Source organism: Drosophila mauritiana, chromosome 3L, assembly GCF_004382145.1.
Source record: "Drosophila mauritiana strain mau12 chromosome 3L, ASM438214v1, whole genome shotgun sequence".
Lineage (NCBI taxonomy): Eukaryota > Metazoa > Arthropoda > Insecta > Diptera > Drosophilidae > Drosophila > Drosophila mauritiana.
In genome coordinates, this window is record NC_046669.1 from 25,726,900 (window position 1) to 25,746,707 (window position 19,808).

Below are 19,808 nucleotides of genomic sequence, written 5' to 3' on the forward strand. Positions count from 1 at the left end.
CGTATCACACCAAGAACTCACAAAGTAATGGAACCGACTACAACTAACATTCCTGCGTCTGCAAGCCACCGAACAATGCCAAATACTTAATTTGCAAGTGTACTAAAATCAGGGATCCAAGTACCGACAGCAGTCACCTCCAGCGTCCAGCATTAAATTAACCAAGTAAACACAAATAAACAAATAAACACACAGAACATGCAACAGCAGCCCATTGGCGTTAAAGCGATTATGCTTTCGATGCAGCAAAGCATGAAAGACTTCATGACCTTCATGCACGAAACTATGCAAAAGCTCGTTTCTTTTAAAACAGGATAATGACTCCCTTAATAATGGCTACCTGGAACGCTAATGGCGTTTCGCGGCACAAGCTAGAACTTGCTCAGTTCATAGCCGACTCAGAGACTCACCTCACCGAAAAGTTCAACTTCCAAATACCAGAATATAAATTTTACTTTACAAATCACCCGGATGGAAAGGCCAATGGAGGCACTGGGATACTAATAGGAATGCGAATTAAGCACCACTTTCTTGGTAATTAACAATAAGACTGCTTACAATGTACCTCTATAAACCTCCAATGCAATAACGGCGCTCTCACTCTGGCTGCTGTCTATTGCCCACCTCGCTTCACAATCTCTGAGGAAAAATTCACAACACTTTTTGACTCATTTGGTGAAAGGTTTGTTGCAGCTGGCGATTGGAATGCCAAGCACATGTACTGGGGATCTCGGATAGCGAACCCTAAAGGAAAACAGCTGTACAACGCAATCATCAAACCGCAACACAAACTTAACTATGTTTCCCCGGGGGCGCCTACATTTATTAGGGATTGATCGTAAAATAGCATAAGCAAATAAAAAATATCATTCTGGTTGGATATGGGCAGGTGTAACTAAAGGATTAGCTGGAATAAAATTATCAGGCCAGCTATACTGGCCAGCAGATCCCATGAAGCTTCAAGATTTGATTGATTTTGCCATCACAAAAAGGATATCCCAATCTATGATTACCGCTGAGGCACTTCCAGAACAGCGATTGCACTATAGAAGCCGGAGTGCCTCAAGGAAGTGTTCTGGGCCCAATTCTATACACCCTATACACGGCGCACATCCCAACAAACTACCAGCTAACGATATCCACATTCGCTGATGACAAAATGTAACGTCGCCATGCAGCCGCCTTTTCTATTCTTTTGATGCGTGGCAAAGAACCGTTAGAGTTTCTGCCGAACGTAGTCTGGTCGCGGGTAGGAGCGGGGGGAAGTAGATTTCTGCAGGAATAACGGAAGCGTACAGAAAAATGCGTTGTGCATTAGTATTGATGTATGTGGACTGGAGTGGATCTCCAAAATGTGTTGGTAATGCGTGTAGAGTTAAGAACTACGCATAATTCTGATCTTGTGAAGAGAGATTGAGTCAGTCAGTTTTCGATCATTAAGCAGAACAGTCATGCCTCGCTCACGCGCCAGAAAACGTTGCGCAGACAACGAGAATAGTGAAGAGGAAGAAGGGCGTCCTGATGAATCTCCGACATCAGAAGTGGACATCGCCTATACCTACTTTGAACAGTGAAAATGGTTTGCTGGCAGTTTTAGAGTCGCAAAATCAACATTTTTCTGAACTTTTGAAACAAGTGCAATACTCACAAAGAGAGCTGTCGTATTTGTCGTTTGCTGTGGTATTGCCCAGGTTTAATCCTGAACGTGCGGGATCAGACGCGCAATCCTGGTGTTCAACGGTGGACTACATCTTGTCTGAAAACGGTATGGAAGGCATCGCTCTTGTGATGACCCTCAGCAAATCGCGTCTCATTGGCTGTCACAGACTTGCTTTTCCGGTATATCATGGACACAGTTCCGAGAATTGTTTCTGCAATATTTTGCGGGAACAGAAACATTAGCGGCTCCAGTTATGAATCTGCTAAATGGACGCCCTGCGGAAGGCGAGTGCCTTTCGTTATACGGAAGCCGAATGGTAACTTCGCTTTTGGCCAAATGGAAGACGCTGAGTGTGGAGCAAATCGCAGTGTCCATTACACTGGCGCATGCAGCTGGAATTGACAGGCGTTTGCGGCGTTTAGTTTTCACTTCCGAAATCAGCACTCGGAACGAACTGCACCAAGAACTGAAGGCCTATTCATTTGACGCTAGACCGAGCCACCTTTCATTAGAGCCGCCAGGAAAACGAGCTTAGCCCTACTTCTAGTGTCACAACTTCGGAAAGCCTGGTCACAAAAACAATCGCAGTGCACGTCCAGCAACCCGGCGAGCAACTATCAGTTAAAGACCGATCTACTTTGACTTGTTTCACTTGCGGAAAAGCTGGACACATCTCTACAGTATGTCCTGATCGTCAGAAGCGTTCGTCGTGTACCAAAAACAACATTGTAAAAGATGTCAAAATCTGTACCGTTTTTGAACCTGTAGGAACGTTTTCGCAATCTGGTGAGTCGTTCCAATTTTGTTCTAATAAGGGGTCTTGGTAGCAATACTATTTGTAGCACTTTGCAGAGATTGGTCAATGTTTTGATATGTGAACGTTCATATGAAATATTGTTTCATGTAGTGTTACACAATTATATTAAGTATGACGCTCTGATTGGTCGTGATATTTTGAGCCAGGGAGTCGGTGTGACAATAACACAAAAATCTCTTACTATGTTTAACGAAAAGTGCTTTGGCTAGTGTTGACACCGACCAATTGTTGTCAATAATACAAAAGTATTCAGGGTCATTCGTAACTGGAATTCCACAAAGCCGTGTGACTACGGGACAGTTAGAAATTCGCTTGATCGATCAAAATAAGACGGTTAAGGGCGCCCATATAGGTTGAGTGTAGAGACCTAGTCACTCCCCCTTTGCGAGCAATATGTTGCTTGTTCGAAAAAAATGGTTCTGACCACGTCTGCGTGGATTATAGAGAGCTAAACGCAAATACCGTTTCTGACAAGTACCCTTTGCCGCTAATTTCTTATCAAATAGCTAGGCTGAGTGGTGCTAGGTTTTTCAGCTGTATAGACATCGCAAGCGGATTTCACCAGATGCCTATTCACCCGAATTCGGTCGAGCGAACGGCATTTGTCACCCCAGAAGGCCAGTACGAGTACTTGACTATGCCATTCGGGCTTAAAAATGCACCTTTCGTATTCCAAAGAGCTATTAATCGTGACTTAGGTTATCTTACCCATTCGTATGCCATTGTTTATATGGTGTGAGGAGTCTTAAAACTCCCCACAAATCTCGTGTAGGGGAGTGGCCTAGCAACAGCCGCGATGCAAGGCGGCCAGGGCAAAGCGGAGAGACCGTGAATTAACGGTACCCCGTTCGGTCTTGGACTCGAGCGGGTCAGGGGCACAGGGGTCGAACGGTAACGGTGCGGATGTCGGACAGGCACAAAAAAGACGCACCGTGAACTAACGGTACCGTTCTGGACCTTGGACTCGAGTTGACCAAGGGCACAGAGGTCGACCGGTAACGGTGCGTGCACAAAGAGGACGCACCGTGAACTAACGGTACAACTGTTGGACCTTGTACCCAAGCGGGCCGTGCGAAAAAGGGGAAATAACGGGATCCCCGCGGCCTATAAAGGGACGGCGCAAGTGCAGCTCGAGGCAGTCAGTCTCAACACGTGACGAGTACGTACGCGAGGATAGTCGAGGAGAGTACCGTCGCGAGTCGCGCGGTCGGCGCCCAGTCGGAACGGGGTCTGAAGGCGGAGGGGTAGGAGACAGTTAATGAGACAGTGAGATCGCGTGCGGAAGGGTCCGAGCGTCGGAGTATTACGAGAAGGATCTCAGAAGTGTGAACGCGCGGTCAAACGAGAAGAAAAGGATCAGTGCAAGCATCGGGCGGCAAGAAGCCCGAAGGATTCAGAAGGACGAATCACTACAAGCAAGTGGAGATCCAGGGCGTGGAGGAGAAGGATCTGACGCGTCGTAAGGATCATTGGAGTCAGTGGCTAGCAAAGGTGGTCCCAGGACAAGCGTTGACTCGCCCAAGGACGATACACCCTGCACTATAACATCCTAAATCCATTCCGGCCGGCAGAAGGACCTTCAGAAGCTAAGGCAAGAACCCGACGTGTCCTTAAGGGTCAGTGGAGTCAGTGGTCGGTATAGGTGGTCCCAGGACGAGCGTTGCCTCGCCCCAGGACGATACCCCCTTCCCCCATAACATCCTAAGCCCAGACCGACCGGCGGGTGGTATTCTAGTGGAGACGACTGCGACGCAGCGGGTTCGAGAAGGACAGTGGAGTCAGTGGTCGGTACAGGTGGTTCCAGGATGAGCATAGCCTCGCCCCAGGACGATACACCGTGCCCCATAACATCCTAGTCCCGGCCGGGCCGACTCGTCGTCCACGTCAAGGAGCCCGCAGTACCACGGAGGCCAGGCATTGCAAGAGAAGCGCCGCAGGAGTAGAGGATCTCCGGAATATAATATAAGAAACAGCGGAATAAACGACTCTATTAAGAACCTATTGCGTTTCCTTGGTCGGGCAATCACACAAATCATAAATTTGGTGGGACGAACACACAAACTCTCTGAGCTAGCCGCTGCAACCAGTAGCGACCGAAATAAAAAAAATCAGTTCGTTACAATGGATGACGTAATGATATTTGCACGCACAAAAGAAGAAGCTTTTGAGAGATTTAGAATAGTGTTGCAAACACACGCATGTCGGATTTTCTTTTAATTTTGCAAAATGTTCTTTTCTTAAGTCTTGTGTTGAATATTTGGGTTACGAAGTAAAGAAAGGTAGGTGAGATTCGATCGAATCCCAGGAAAATTCGAGCCCATTTAAGTTTGCCACACCCGCAGTCCGCCACTCAGTTGAGACAATTTATCGGGCCAGTTTCATTTTTTCGACAATTTGTACCCATGTTTTCACAACTGATGAAACCTCTTTACGGCCTTACTTCGAAGAGCAAGTCATTTTTATGGAAATTAGAGCATGAGCAAATACGGTATCACAAGGGGATCAACGCGCCATCAACGGTGGTACGCGCCGTAATTGTGACACACTACTGGAAGTGCAACTACACTCTCCACGCGAAGGCGGCTGGAAACAGGCTCTTAGTTAGGTCATGTCTCTGCTAAGAGTGCTGGCTAATCGTAGTTGGGCTGGAGCTGGTAACTCTCAAAAATTTCCACATTTCCGGGCCGGACTAAGGGTCATTCGACCCGTGCCTAAAGTCTGACAGGCTGGGGGCCCGTGTAATAACTAGCCCAGTCGATAACGGAGAGTCCGGGCAAGTGGCGTCCGCCCGGTCTAGTTAGCCTTACCCGGGTACTGCGGATCTCTGCCCGGGCGGACCTTTTATTTCTCTGCAACTCGTGGGTACTATGAGCAATAGACCAAATAATTTTAAAATACCGCAGGCCTTGACTGCGGGAAATGTCGCAAGACAATACGAGGACCGTCTCTTTGATGGAGAGCGGCCTACTTCGGTGGTAACACCAAAAAAAATGCTCCTAAACGGAGTGTGCCAATGCTCCTAAACGGAGTGTGCCAACGTCACAAGCACGCCCAGTTGCGGAAGGGAAGAATCGGGCAACCACACCGAGTCACTCGAATGTGGTCCAAGCCGGCCAAGCGGGACGGGCTAAAAACCCATTACCGCAACCTGGTCAGCCTGGGGCCCTAACCGTAAGGGGTTGAGCGGGGCCAGAACGAAGTGGTATCTTCGTTACCTTCAGCAGGGCAACCCCAAAGTCATCCTCAGCAGTGAGAACCTCTCACAGCTCGAGGACGCACTACTGGAGGAAATAGTCCTCTCCGGTTGGAATTCTTCAATCAAGTTTGGAGGAATCCACTTCAGGGTGGGCCACCTGATAGTGGACTGCCGCAACGCAACCACTGCTGAGTGGCTGCAATTAGCAGTCCCCAGCCTCAGTAAGTTGAGCGGTGTCTCCCTGGAGGTAAAGATGGGCGACGACCTGCCATCGTCACACAACATCACCATCTTCTGCCCCAGGACAGGGGAAAAAACAACAAAGTGGATCATGGAATTGATCAAGAAACAAAATGACTTGGACACTGAGAACTGCCGTCTCATATCAAGGAAGAATGAGGGTGGTGGCTCGCTCCTCAGCCTTGGCATTGATGACAACTCATGCGCCAAGATTATTTCTAGTGACCACAAGCTGAGCTTCAGGTTTGGAGACATCTCAGTTTGTGGTCTAAAGAAGGCTAAAACGAAAAAATCCGGCCCAAGACAGGTCGAGACTCCTCGAAATCCACCAGTCTCCGCGGAGAAGGAGAAGCCCAATAAGCTCTCCGAATACAGCGAGGATCTGGCAGATGATGAGGATCTTGATGCGACCATCATCGAGATGGGGGATCAGACCTCGATATCCTCTCAGGTTCTAGGCATGGAACTAGACCTGCTGAGTAAGGAAGAAGCGATACCGGCGGATGGTGATCTGGGTATCTCTAGATCAGCAACGCCGACGATGGAGCCGATCATTTAATGGTCGGGAGTACAGGGATAGCTCAGGTGAACATCCATCGCGCCAAGGCGGCCTCGGCTGTGCTGACAAGGATGTTCACCAAACAACATCTTGGGCTAGCCCTGGTACAGGAACCTTGGTATAACCAGGCGAAGGTAATTTGGGATCAATGGGCCTCTAGCTCTAGAGCCTGTATCCTGGCATGTAGGAGTATTAATTATTATATACTTACAGAATTTCTCACGTGGGACTGTGTACCGATCGTGGTAGAAGATGTGGGAGCAGCTAAGAAGACTGTGGTGGCGTCGGTATACTTAGCCGGTGACGAGGCGTACCCACCGCCCGAAATCACTGATCTGGCTGAATACTGCAAGAGGACACACTCACCCATCATCATCGGATGTGATGCAAATGGACATCACGTGATATGGGGCAGCAGCGACATGAACCAAAGAGGTGAGTCACTCTTAGAATTTATCTTGAATAACAATCTAGAAATCCTAAATGTCGGCAATGTTCTGAGATTTGTTACCAGGGTAATATCTGAGGTTCTGGACATTACACTTTCCAGCAGATCAGTGGCTTCGCATATAAGTGACTGGCACGTATCTCCTGAGGAGTCAATGTCAGATCACAGAATTATTCGTTTTAACATAGGGCTAAATCTAGAATGCAGCGAGCGTAGTCGCAATCCCAGGAATACGAACTGGGAAGGGTTCAATGCCTCCTTACTGCGGAATCCAGCTTCTGGGGTAACCGGGAAACTCCGTACCACTCTAGAACTGGAGGCCGCCGTAGAAGATATTAACTCGTGTCTTACTAACGCGTTTAGAGAAAACTGCTCCCTTGGTCGAGCCAAGAGGGAAAAAGATGCTCCATGGTGGAACGACCAATTGAAGAAGTTACGGAAAGCGACCAGGCGTCTCTTTAACAAAGCAAAAAGAGAAGAGAACTGGGATGCCTACCGGAATAAACTGACTATGTATAACCATGAGATCAGGAAAGCCAAACGAAGGAACTATAGAACCTTTTGTGAGGCAATAGTAAACAAATGTGAAGGCGCAAGACTTCACAGAGCAATCTCCAAAGGAGTGCAAGAATCAAATCAGGCACTACGTACGGAGGATAACTCCTATACTATAGGAAGTAAGGAGCAACTTGAGCTACTACTGGCAACTCACTCACAAAAGCACGCTTCAAACGGATGGGAATACCCCGGTAACGGCACAAAGTAGACCGGGTTCTACTGATTGGGCCAAAGGAAAATCAGTAGTAACAACGGAGAGATTAAGATGGGCAATTGGTACATTCCAGCCCTACAAATCTCCTGGTCCAGATGGCATTCAGCCAGTCCTGCTACAACGAGCAGCTCGAAGTGCCGATCAGGAAAAAAAAAGCGTTGGAATAGCTAGTGGATGTCAGCATTAGATGCACTCTGCTTGTAGAGCATCCGCTCTACGCAGCATGCCTACAGGGCGGGCAGATCCACTGATACTGCCCTATATCACATGAAAAGCCTTATTGAGGATTTACTTACTCATAAGGAATTGGCGCTATGTGCCTTCTTAGACATACAGGGTGCATTCGACAATACCTCCCATGAGGCTGTCAACGCAGAAGAGGACTAGATGCAACAACCAGCAGATGGATCAAATCACTATTGGCATCTAGGCGAGCCATGGCATCTATAGGAGGACAGTTGTCCACAGTATCTACCACAAAGGGTTGCCCACAAGAGGGTGTCCTCTCGCCTCTCTTGTGGAGCTTACTGGTAGACGAGTTGCTGGACAGGCTGACCCGTATACTTTGTAGGTATACTTTGCCAGGGCTATGCTGACGATATTGTCATTATAGCCAGAGGTAATTATGAGGAAACACTCTGCGATATCATTCAACTGGGCCTCAACATGACCAGCGAATGGTGCAAGGAAGTAGGCCTGAGCGTAAATCCTAGCAAAATTGTTATTGTTCCTTTCACAAATAGGTACAAGCTACAGAGAATGAAGGCAATAACCATGTCAGAATGTCGCATAGAGGCCAACAAAAAAGTTAAGTATCTTGGGATAACGCTCGACTCCAAACTTAGCTTCAAAGCTCATGTCGGTAACACAATTGATAAGTGCACCAGAGCACTTTTCACGTGTAGGAAAATTGCTGGAAAATCGTGGGGAACCTCACCACGCATAATAAGATGGCTGTATCTCATGGTAGTCAGACCCATACTAATAGCCATACTATGGAGTAATAGCCTGGGGTGATAGAGCACGCCTTAGCACCACTAAGGTGAAACTTCATAAGCTCAAAAGAATGGCCTGCATATACATGACAGGAGCAATGCGTACCTGCCCCACTGCAGCCTTAGAAGTACTAATGGAGGTAACGCCGCTTCATATCATCATTGAAATGAAACGGAAAGCCACCCTAATAAGAATTGAGGGAGCAGGAAATGACTGCAACCTTACAAGAAAGGATGCTGAATGCCTAAAAAGGGATATCCCTTTGCTGATGCAACCAAGAGATGAGATGCCAGCTGAGCACAGGTTCGCTCAGTACCTCAGCACTTATCTCATAAAAACAGATGGACAACCCTGGGGAAAGTACACCCTATGAAACCACAAACAATAAAGTTGTATACAGACGGATCCCTCACCGACGAGGGAAGTGGGCTGGGGGTTGTAGGCCCCCGGTTAAAATTCCACGAATCAATGGGCAGATACACCAGCGTTTTTCAAGCTGAAGTCAGTGCTATTGGATGCTGGGCGGAGTTTAATCTGCAAAGGAACTATCGTGGCATGGACATTGCTGTACTGTCTGATAGTCAAGCAGCCATAAAGGCGCTCAGCAAAGCTAAGATAACATCTAAGCCAGTAAATGAAGTGAGGACAGCCCTAGACATACTAGGAGCTGTCAACAAACTCACAATAAGGTGGGTCCCGGGACACAACAACATCCCGGGAAATGAGCTAGCGGACAACCTAGCCAGGAAAGGGGCAGACAACCCTCTAATTGGGCCCGAACCATTCTGTGGTGTTGGTCACCACAGAGTACTGGGCTTACTTATGTCAATAGAGGAAGAAAAACGTCAGTCCTTCTGGGAACACCTACCAGGACTTAGGCAGTCTAAGATTCTCCTTCGTGAATACAACCATAAAAGTTTCAAGACCTTAATGACACCCGGGAAAAATACCGTGCACATTTTAACTGGCCTTCTTACGGGACACTGCCGACTTCGCAGTCATTTGCATAAGATTGGCATTGCAGACAGTGAACTCTGTCGCTTCTGCTGTATGGAGGAGGAGAGCTCTTTACATTTTATATGTGACTGCATGGCGCTTTCCATCAGGAGGGACAGACTCCTGGGCATGTATGTAGTCCCACGGGAAACAATTGCAGCCCTGAACCTCAATAAAATTCTGGTATTTATACAGTGCATTGGACTTCAGGGAGATCTTTGAGTCATGAAGGGGTAGATCAGAATGGGTCGCAGTACACATAGAAACCCACTTAATAATAATAATAAATACGGCAAAAAGTAATGTGTTTTAACTAATGAACCCGTCTTTACTATATTCGTCCCACAATTTTCTATCGAGCTCCACACAGACGCGAGTTCTGTTGGCTATGGCGCTATTTTTCTGCACCGAATTGAACAGAAGCCTAGAGTTATCGAATATTTTAGCAAGATGACATCTTCAGTAGAATCACGTTACCATTCATATGAACTGGAGACACTAGCTGTCTATAAATAAATAAGTCTGTATAAATAAGCCCCTCGTACATAGGTAGAACTGACCCCTATCTTTTGAATTTGATATTCAGTACAGACCAGGTGAGCGTATGGCTCATGTTGACTTTCTGTCTCGGAATCCGGTTCCAAAAATTGTCAAGAAGTCCATAGGCGTAGTCGAAATCTGACAGAAATATCCGACAACTGGTTGTTGGCTGAACAGCAAAGAGACGAAGAAACTTCTTCTATTATCTCTAAATTGCGTAACGATGAATTGTCCGAGGATTTGGCCAATACTTACGAAATACGATCTGGAACTCTATACCGAAAAGTTCAAAGAAACGGAAAGACTCGATGTCTGCCCATAATCCCAAGGCAGTTTAGGTGGTCCGCTGTCGACAACGTACACAAGTCAATTATGCATCTCGGGTGGGAGAAAACTCTTGAGAAAATGTACGAGTTCCATTGGTTAGATAAAATGTCTAAATATGTTCGCCAATTTGTGGACAACTGTATCACTTGTAGATTGTCAAAACATACGTCTGGCAAAATACAATCCGTACTCAATCCCATTCCTAAAATCGACATCCCGTGGCATACGGTTCATGTGGATATTACAGGTAAACTTAGCGGAAAAAGCGAGAAGAAGGAGTGTATAATTGTGTTGATAGACGCATTTACCAAATTTGTCTATCTCTCTCATACTACGAAGTTAGACTCTGATAGTTGCATTAAGGCCGTGAGGTCTGTTATATCGTTGTTCGGTGTTCCCTCCCGACTTATCGCTGATCAAGGTCGTTGTTTTGCTAGTTCAGCATTCCGTGATTTCTGCTCAGCACAGAAAGTGGATTTACTTTTTATTACCACAGGTGCTAGTCGTGTCAATGGCCAAGTGGAGCGAGTCATGAGTACTCTAAAGTCCATGATGACCGCAGATGAAACTGGCCCAGGATCTTGACAGGATTCCTTAGACAAGATTCAGCTGGCCCTTAATATCACACCCAATAGAGTTATTAAAGTCAGTCCATTAGAGATACTTATGGGCAAAGAAGCAAGGCCATTTGGTCTTACACCTGTTGTAAATGAAGAAAATATTGCCGATTTTGGCTCAGTTAGAGAAATGGCAAAACGTAACATGGAAAAGAAAGCCAAAATTGATAAAGCTAGAGTCGATAAAAATAAAGCTTCTATTGTGAGACAGAAGGTAGGAGATCATGTTTTGCTTAAAAACGAAGAGCGTCATCAGACCAAACTAGATCCTAAGTTTAAAGGTCCATTTGTAGTGGTCGAAGTATTACAGGAGATCGATATAAACTCAAAGCATTAAATAATAACCGAACTTATAAATATTCTAATTAATTTTTGCGATGTATGCCTGAGAGGAGGATTACCACAGTGTTTGATAATGAAGGCGCAGAAGACGCCAGTGATCAAGCCAGTGAGGGCTGTGATCTTGAGTATATTATTTAGTATTCGTAAACCTCCGGACCTATTCCAAATGCGACTTTCTCTACCTCATGGGTGCCCAAGTAATGTGGTTCGCCATTTTGTTGCAGTTAAGTTTAAATTTGGTAACGGTTGGTGGTGTGAGTTAACTGGCCGGCTTATAGACTGCGTCTTCTGGGTGCCACGTATGTTGGCCGGATTGTCGAGTGTAAACTGTGAGCTAGGCTAACAAAAGATGGACTGGCCGGTTTGAAAAACTGTGCGCTAGTAGAAAAATGTATTGGAAATCCAGAACTTTAACGATTTATGTGTGAAGAATATAAAATTATGATTGATTGCTTGAAAGTTGTTGGTAATCCTGATGTCATGGCTTTAATGTAATAAGTAAAATGTTTTAAATATGTGTATTGGTTCGTTTTGAAGTAATAAAGAATGAAGAATAACTTAATTAATAACGATGATCGATATTAAGGGATTACTAGCACATGAGGACGTGTGATAGGTCAGGAAGGCCGTGTCGCAGATTATTTAAATGGAACGACATTTCTAGTAATTGCGCGTTTCTGCTTGGCACGCGCTAAGCAGGCGCCTTTTCTATTGTTTTGATGCGCGGCAGAGAACCGTTAGAGTTTCTGCCGAACGTAGTCTGGTCGCGGGTAGGAGCGGGTAGGAGCGGGGGGAATCTGCAGGAATAACGGAAGCGTACAGAAAAATGCGTTGTGCATTAGTATTGATGTATGTGGACTGGAGTGGGTCTCCAAAATGTGTGTAGAGTTAAGAACTACGCATAATTTTGATTTTGTGAGATTGAGTCAGTCAGTTTTCGACCATTGAGCAGAACAGACATGTTTCGCTCACGAGCCAGAAAACGTTGAGCAGACAACAAGAATAGTGAAGAGCAAGAAGGGCGTCCTGATGAATCTCCGACATATTCATGATTAGGATCAATAGCCGATTCGCTCTGGCTATGTCCGTCCGTATGAACGTCGAGATCTCAGAAAAAATAAAAGCTAGAGATTAAACATACAGATTCTATAGACAAAGACACAGCGCAAGTTTTTCGTCCCATGTTGGCACGCTCTAACGTTGTAACGAATTGTTTCTTGGTTCTGCTCGCTACGAGTTGCAGCGGGCAGATCAGAGAGTTTGTGTGTTCATCGCACCAAATTTATGATTTGTTTGATTGCCAGACCACGGGGAAGCCAGAGTTTCAGATTAAAGTATCTTTATTCGAGTACCTTTATTCGAGTATTATGTCCAAAGTCCGCACCATTACTGTTCGACCTGTGTGCCCTGGGCAGGCTCGAGTCCGAGGTCTAGCGCAGTACCGTTAGTTCAAGGATTCTCCGTTTTGACGGTGTCCAAGGTCCATTAATTACCGTTCGACCTGACCGTCCTTGACTCTTCTTGCATTCCAGCCGTCTTCGCTGTTGCTATTCCGCTCCTCTGCACCCAAATTTGTGGGGAGTTTTAAGACTCCTAACATCCGGCGGTCCTCCGCCTCCTTGCATAGGCAGCTTCCTTCCACTCGTCGGCCATGCGCCCTTTGTTCTCTGACTGGCAGTCTCAGCAAAGTAGGCCCCGTCGTTCAGCATCTCGACTTGTTGTCTGGAACATCCGCGCGCCCTTGTCCATCCTACATCGGATCTCACCTTCCTGATCTCGGCCTTGGCGTCTCAGCCTAGTAGACCTGACTATAGTCTTTACGTGGCATCTCGATCCTTATCACACACCGCTCCGAACACATCTCGTCGACTTGCGCCTCCTTGATATCAGCCCGGCGGTCTCACCCTAGTTGACCCTGTCGTTTGGCGTCTCGACCCGGCACCTCGACCCTTGCGCCCTTCTCCAACTTCCATCTTCTGCTGCCGTCTGCTTCTCTTCACCAGCTCGGTATTTGAACTTCACGCCTTCCGTTCTGAAGTTCATGATCTTTCGTGACTGGCAACTCCGCAGAAACTCACCACGATCGTGTGATCGATATCGGCGAGTGGCGTTTTCGGTGTTGCAGCCTAATGATGGTAAGTGTTGCGGTTTTTATCGTAAATTCCGCAATATTGGCTCACCTCTCTCTTTCGTTTTTTGCTCTACCTATGTATGTATGTACTATCATGCTCTGGGGTGGCTGTCCCTAGTCCAGAGCGCCCCGGGGGCCCGTTTGCCGGCCCGTCACCCCCTCTCGCTTATCTATGACTGCTGCGGGTTCTCTGGTCGGCGACCAGCCTGGGCTTAAATTGTAGCATATTGGACTAATCTACCCTACCAATACAATAAATGATTGGGTATAACTTAGCGTCAATACATTGTGACACTTTGTCATAATAAATATAAATATACAAATACCCAAAAGATCACCAAGAACTACGTAAGCACTCCAGCGCCCAAGTAATACGATCTAACGCTTATACATAAGACGATCGCGGAGCGTGGGAATGCTGAGCATGTACTTTGCAGCTCAAGTGGTCAATGCCTTCTGCATACATATGTATAAATGTAAGTAAGAATACATAGATATAAGCAATGTATGTGCCGGTTAGCTGAATACAGCCTCAGCACACTTTGGGCTTTAATATAAAGAACCTCGAACAGAGCAGAAGCTCTAATATTCTTTTAAACTAAACACAAATTACATAAAATAAATAAACATTTTACAAAAGGCCTCGAATCCATCTTGGTCGGCGTCCGTTCACTCCTACTTTGCCTGCTTCTTCAGGAGAGCATTTACGGGCTGTACTCGCGTTTTAAAATCGTGTACGAAACGTCTATACCACGACCCCACACCCTAATGCTGTCTCAGCTCCTTCACGTTCTCTGGAGGTTTCATATGTGCTATTGCCGCAACTTTCTCCGGATCCGTCCCAATACTTTGATCTATCACGCGGTGTCCCAAGTATATCATTTCGGGCCCTACTACTTGGTCCAATGATCGTTGAAACGATGCCGACGCGGAGTGCAGTCCGAATGGCATCACTTTCCATTGAAACTGGCCCTTTCCTGTCGCCGTAAATGCCGTATACTGCCGACTCCCTGCTTCCAAAGGAATCAGTCAGAAACCATCCTTCAAGTCCAGACTGTTATGTAACTGGTCCAGGATGTAGTTTATCATCGACATCGGGTACGCGTCCTTCACAGACCTTGCGTTTATCTGCCCTGTTTTCTTTTTCACCACGGTTTCACGGTGAGCTGTACGGGCGTCTAGACGGCTCGATGCGTCCTTTTTGTAATAGCTCGTCGACTTTGGCGTTGATTTCTACCTGCATCTTAGGGTTCTTCGAGTAATACTGCCTCATGTTATCTTGCGCACTGCCACTGTTGATGTCCCTTGTACCCTTTCATAGACCAATGGTACTGAACTTCGGTTTACCGGGTTTAACACCGTGACTCGTACAGTAATAGGGCAGAACAGGTAGAAGGTAGAATATAAAATATTTCGATTACATGCTAATTTCCATCAGAATGGCAAAAAATATTTAAAAAATCAACCGTGCACTCCTTAGCAAGCATCAAACCGATTGCAGACGAGTATTGGTGACATTACTTGCTCATAACAATGAACTTGACGGCTTTAGTTTGGAGTAGTTTATCTCCGGGTTCATTCTCAGGAACAATTATTAATCTTAACATTTTTATTTTATCGTATTGCTTGGTTTAGATATATATAAATTTTTACTTACGATTGATTGCTCTAAGGCGAAAACATAATGGTTAAAAAACTTATGAAGCTTTTCGTTGGTATAGTTAATGCATAGTTGCTCAAATGAGTTATGAGAAAAATTTTCAAATCCAAATATATCGAGAACTCCAAGAAATTTAGCGTCATCTTGTCCTGGATTTGTACAGTTATTTATTTTCGAAACCAGCCATGTAAACGTTTTTGAGTACAATGCTTTTGCCAAAGCATGTCGATTTTCCAAAGCCTATAAATAAATGAATTCATTAAGAGATGTATTAAATATATAATTATTTCTGGTAAAACACACAAATATTTCGAGAAAAATAATATTAAATAATATTAATTTTAGGGAACATCACCACATGACGCTCATTAGATTTGTGTTCACCGAGGAAATGCAAAATGTAATCAAATATGAAGTTAAACATGAAAACAATATGTCGTTTTCATAAAAATTACGATTCCTACTGATTTAAGTCAACCTGTATTCGCGCCGTGCGACGTCGAGAATCTCAAAGTCGTAGATGTGATAGCTTCCTTTTGATTTATATGTATTTTGGCAGTAAAACGCAGTTGGATTCAGCTGTTCCATTACTTGTTCCAGCTATAGTTCTGCTAAAGCAATCGCACTGACATCCGTGTGCATCTAGGCAATATCTGTTGTGAGCGTGGCAAAAAGTTTATTTGACAAATCAATTAAGACTAATAGAAAAATTAAGAAATATAAAAACATTAAAAAAAAAATTGGGCCTGACAGGTTCGGCGGGCTTGTAGGTAACATGGGTCATCAAATTTAATCTCAACTTTCTAGCTTTTATAGTTTCAGAGAACTAGAAGTCCATACGGACGGACAAACGGACGCTAAGATGGACTTCGTTATTGATCCTGATCAAGAACATGTATATATATATACTTTTCAACGAATCTAGAATAATGGAGTGCTAAGAAGCTAAGAATGAGACAGGAGAAATCAGATACCCGTTACTCAGCTAGTATGAATGCGAATGCGAAATTTCATAAATTTTCTGTGAAAATTAAATTAATCAATATCTATAGATAGATGTTGGGGAATAAAATGTGAAATTTAAAAATTGTTCACAATTTTGAGCGTGACCGGCTTGGCGGCTTTAGGGCGGTAGACAATTTAAAAAAAAATGTGGGCGTGGCAGTTTTGTGCTGATTGTGGGCGTAAGAGTGGGCGTGGCAACATGGGTCTGCGTTTTTGTCTCTAGAATCCGAATGCATAAACTTAACCTTCTAGCTTTTATAGTTCTTGATATCTCGACGTTCATACGGAGAGACGGACATGGACAGATATAAGGCTGTATAAGGCTGACGGCAAATTACGCGCGAGAAGCGAATCGAAGTTAAAAAACTGCATGCATTTTAAAGTGCAATCGCTCCAAAGATGTCAGAGTGAGACCGAAGGGAGTTGCGAGCTCAAGCAATAAAGCTAGAGAGCAGTTTGCATCCTGCTGTATCGCTTCAACTCGCTCAGATTGTTTTGTTGTATTCTGTGCTTTAATTACCGTTTATTTACAAAACACACGTTTTTTGTTTTGTTTGGCCAATTCTTTGTCAAACGACTACTCATATTATTTAAAATATAATCAAAAGTCGAAGAATACATCCGCGCATAGTTAAAGAACCTTTCTGATTGGCTTCGTAAGTCATTATATAAATCATTATATTATATGAATTATGGATTATATAAATTACTGAATTTCTACTGCAGTTAAAGGGGTGGACGCCAGTTTTTTTTAACAAAAAGCTACTAATTGCTCTAGATCCGGAAAATTCCTCGTTAAAACCCATCACTAAAAGATAGCAATGTAGTTTTTTCTTTTGAAAAATGTGTTGACATTTTTTCCCATTTTTGTTAGTCATCTAAAGTACTAGAGTAGAGGGAGTACTAAAGAAAATTAGATAATAAGAATACAAAGACGTTTCCGCGGCTATTTCAGCAGAGACAAGAAAAATATCTATATATGAGGGTCGAGACTTCTCGCTTGGAAGATTATAGTCTGAGCGATAAAAAAAACTTTACGAAGGTGTTTAATTTTTAGTTGGTTTTAGGGGATCCCCAGTAAGGATGTCAACTATTTGTGTCACTTGGAACAAATTTTTGTGAGTTATCTTCGGAAAAGGAGGTTGTTTATTTGTGGTTAGGGTAAATGTACATTTAATTTGGAATTGTTTCTGGGAGAATGATTTGAATGATGCAAATATTTCCATATTTAATATTGAAATAGTTTAGTGCTGAAGTTGGGTAGCGTAAGTTTGGGAACTCGAGTTCCCTGGCTTCATTTGGTTTATTTTGCATTATTATTGTGACTTTCATGCTTTGAGCATGTTTGAGTATGTTTAAAGGTGTTGATGAGAAGGATTTGCGCATGGTACGAGGAATTTTAGGGAGATTAGCTTATTATTAAAAGCACTTTTTTAAGATTTGTTCCTCGGTACAGTTTGTGCATTTTATCGTACTTTCAATGTTGTTTGAGTCTGGATGCTGTTGTCTCCGCGGTTTTACCAAATTTTTGCTTTTACGAGTTAAACATAAGTCACCAAATTAAAATGAGTTACAAAAATACTAATAGTAGAATAGTGTGGTTATTGAATATTGTGAGCAAAAGGTTTTAGTCGCATACGTTTATTAGCTATTACGTTTTTTTTCATAGTAGTGTTGTTATGGTCAGCTGAGCTGAGCTTCTTAAGCTTAGCATGACATTTTGCTGCTATTTGCGTTATGTGCTGTTTCCAGGTAAGTATTTTGTTCAGGATCAAAGCCAGGTACTGCACTTAAGAAGATTATGGGATATCGACGTCATGAATCAAACCCTAGGAAGGATCTGTCCTCTCATTGAGAAGTTACAGTGCTGCGACTTTTTTCCATTTATATAAAGGTTTCATCTATTTGGCCCCTTACCGTACGAGTCCGGAAATTCCTGGGTGATTCTTGATATTTTGCCAAAGCGTGCCCGGTACTTAAGACAAGGTAGATTTTTTATTTTATTTTGTAGACAACTGTTACTATTTAAATTTAAGCAATTAATTAATATGGTGGAGCCTCCTTCCCGCCCTCAGTCCCATTACACGTCTCCCCGTCAGGAGTTTTCGAGTCAACTGGTTCGGGTGGTTTCCCAATTTATTTACGTACGCGGTTGCATGATTGTGTATGACATCGCCAGTCCTTGGTAATTTCAGCTCTTTTTCAATGTCTTTGGTGTGGATGTATCAAGCCGCTCCTAATAGTTTATGCAAGATTTGCGACTGCCGCCGAGTTACATCCGTTACATGGCGTTGAAACGTAAGAGAGACACTGAGGTATTTATGGGCGTTCGATTGTGTGAGGAGCTCTCCATGCTGAAACACACCTGGTGATGTGCCTTTTTCTTAGGGTGTACGTCACGGAAACACACTTTTCCGGACTGACTGCAGCCCGTCTTGTACAACTTTAAAGGAGCGCTCGTGAGGGAAGCTTTTTATTATCAAAAGGAGCTGAGGATTTAGTAGGCTTTTGAGCTTGTGCAGAAGTCCCTCATACCACACTCTTTCGAAAGCCTGCTGGATGTCTAGATAAGCTCCAACTACGTACTCCTTTTCATGGAAACCCTCCAGAACAATGTTCACTATGCAGTTTACCTGCTCAGGTGTGCCATGCCTGAGTTTAAAACCAAACTGAAACTTTGGGATAGCTTTCTGGACCTCTCGTGACTCGAGCAATCTTTCAGGATGCACCTCTCAAGTAATTTGCAAAATGATGGAAGTGGGCTTATTGGGCGATAGAAGTCCAATTCCTCTGCTGGCTTCCCACTTTTATGGAGTATAACGATATTCGTCTTCTCCCTGTAGACGCCTGGGAAGTGTCCCTGTCGAAGAACAGAGTCGTAAATCAGTACAAGGAATAACAAAGCTCTATGGGGCATCAGCTTAATGGAGCGGTTGTCGATGTAATCCTCACCAGGAGCCTTGTTGTTGCGAAGGGATTTGATATCATCTTTCAATTTCGTGAGCTTAATAGACTTTACAGGAAGAGCCATCTCCAACTGTCCTCTGGAATCTCTTCCTGAGCTTCCAGAGCGCGAATTTTGAGTTTTCATCGGCAGAACCTTTTTTTTATTTTTCTCACCTTATTTGATATCCTTTAGTACAGTCTGTCAATTGTCAATTGTTGAGTCATTGGTCCTAATGAACTCACGCGGGAGACGTTTATTGAGAGTTAAGAGTTCTACTGCTTCCGAAGAGAGAGCGATGCTGCTACGCACGTGGGTGAACTGCGCCGCCAGAAACTGCAATTTGGGCTTCATCTTTAATCTTCTTATTAAAGGTTTTAACCGCTTTCTCGATATCGTCTACTGTATTTAGATAGGTCATACTCTTCGCGTACTGATATGAGTTTTCATCGGCAGTACCTTTTTTTTATTTTTCTCACCTTATTTGATATCCTTTAGTACAGTCTGTCAATTGTCAATTGTTGAGTCATTGGTCCTAATGAACTCACGCGGGAGACG

At 44.4% G+C, this 19,808-nt stretch overlaps 1 protein-coding gene across 1 annotated transcript in view; it reads right to left on the reverse strand.

Annotated features, from left to right (window-relative positions):
• The window catches only part of LOC117141917 (unconventional myosin-VIIa), a 606,161-nt gene that overhangs the window by 388,152 nt on the left and 198,201 nt on the right, over positions 1–19,808 (reverse strand). Inside the window, exon 7 of the mRNA XM_033305646.1 lies at positions 15,299–15,541. Coding sequence (XP_033161537.1) covers positions 15,299–15,541 — 243 coding nt within the window. The remainder of the gene's footprint in view (positions 1–15,298; positions 15,542–19,808) is intronic.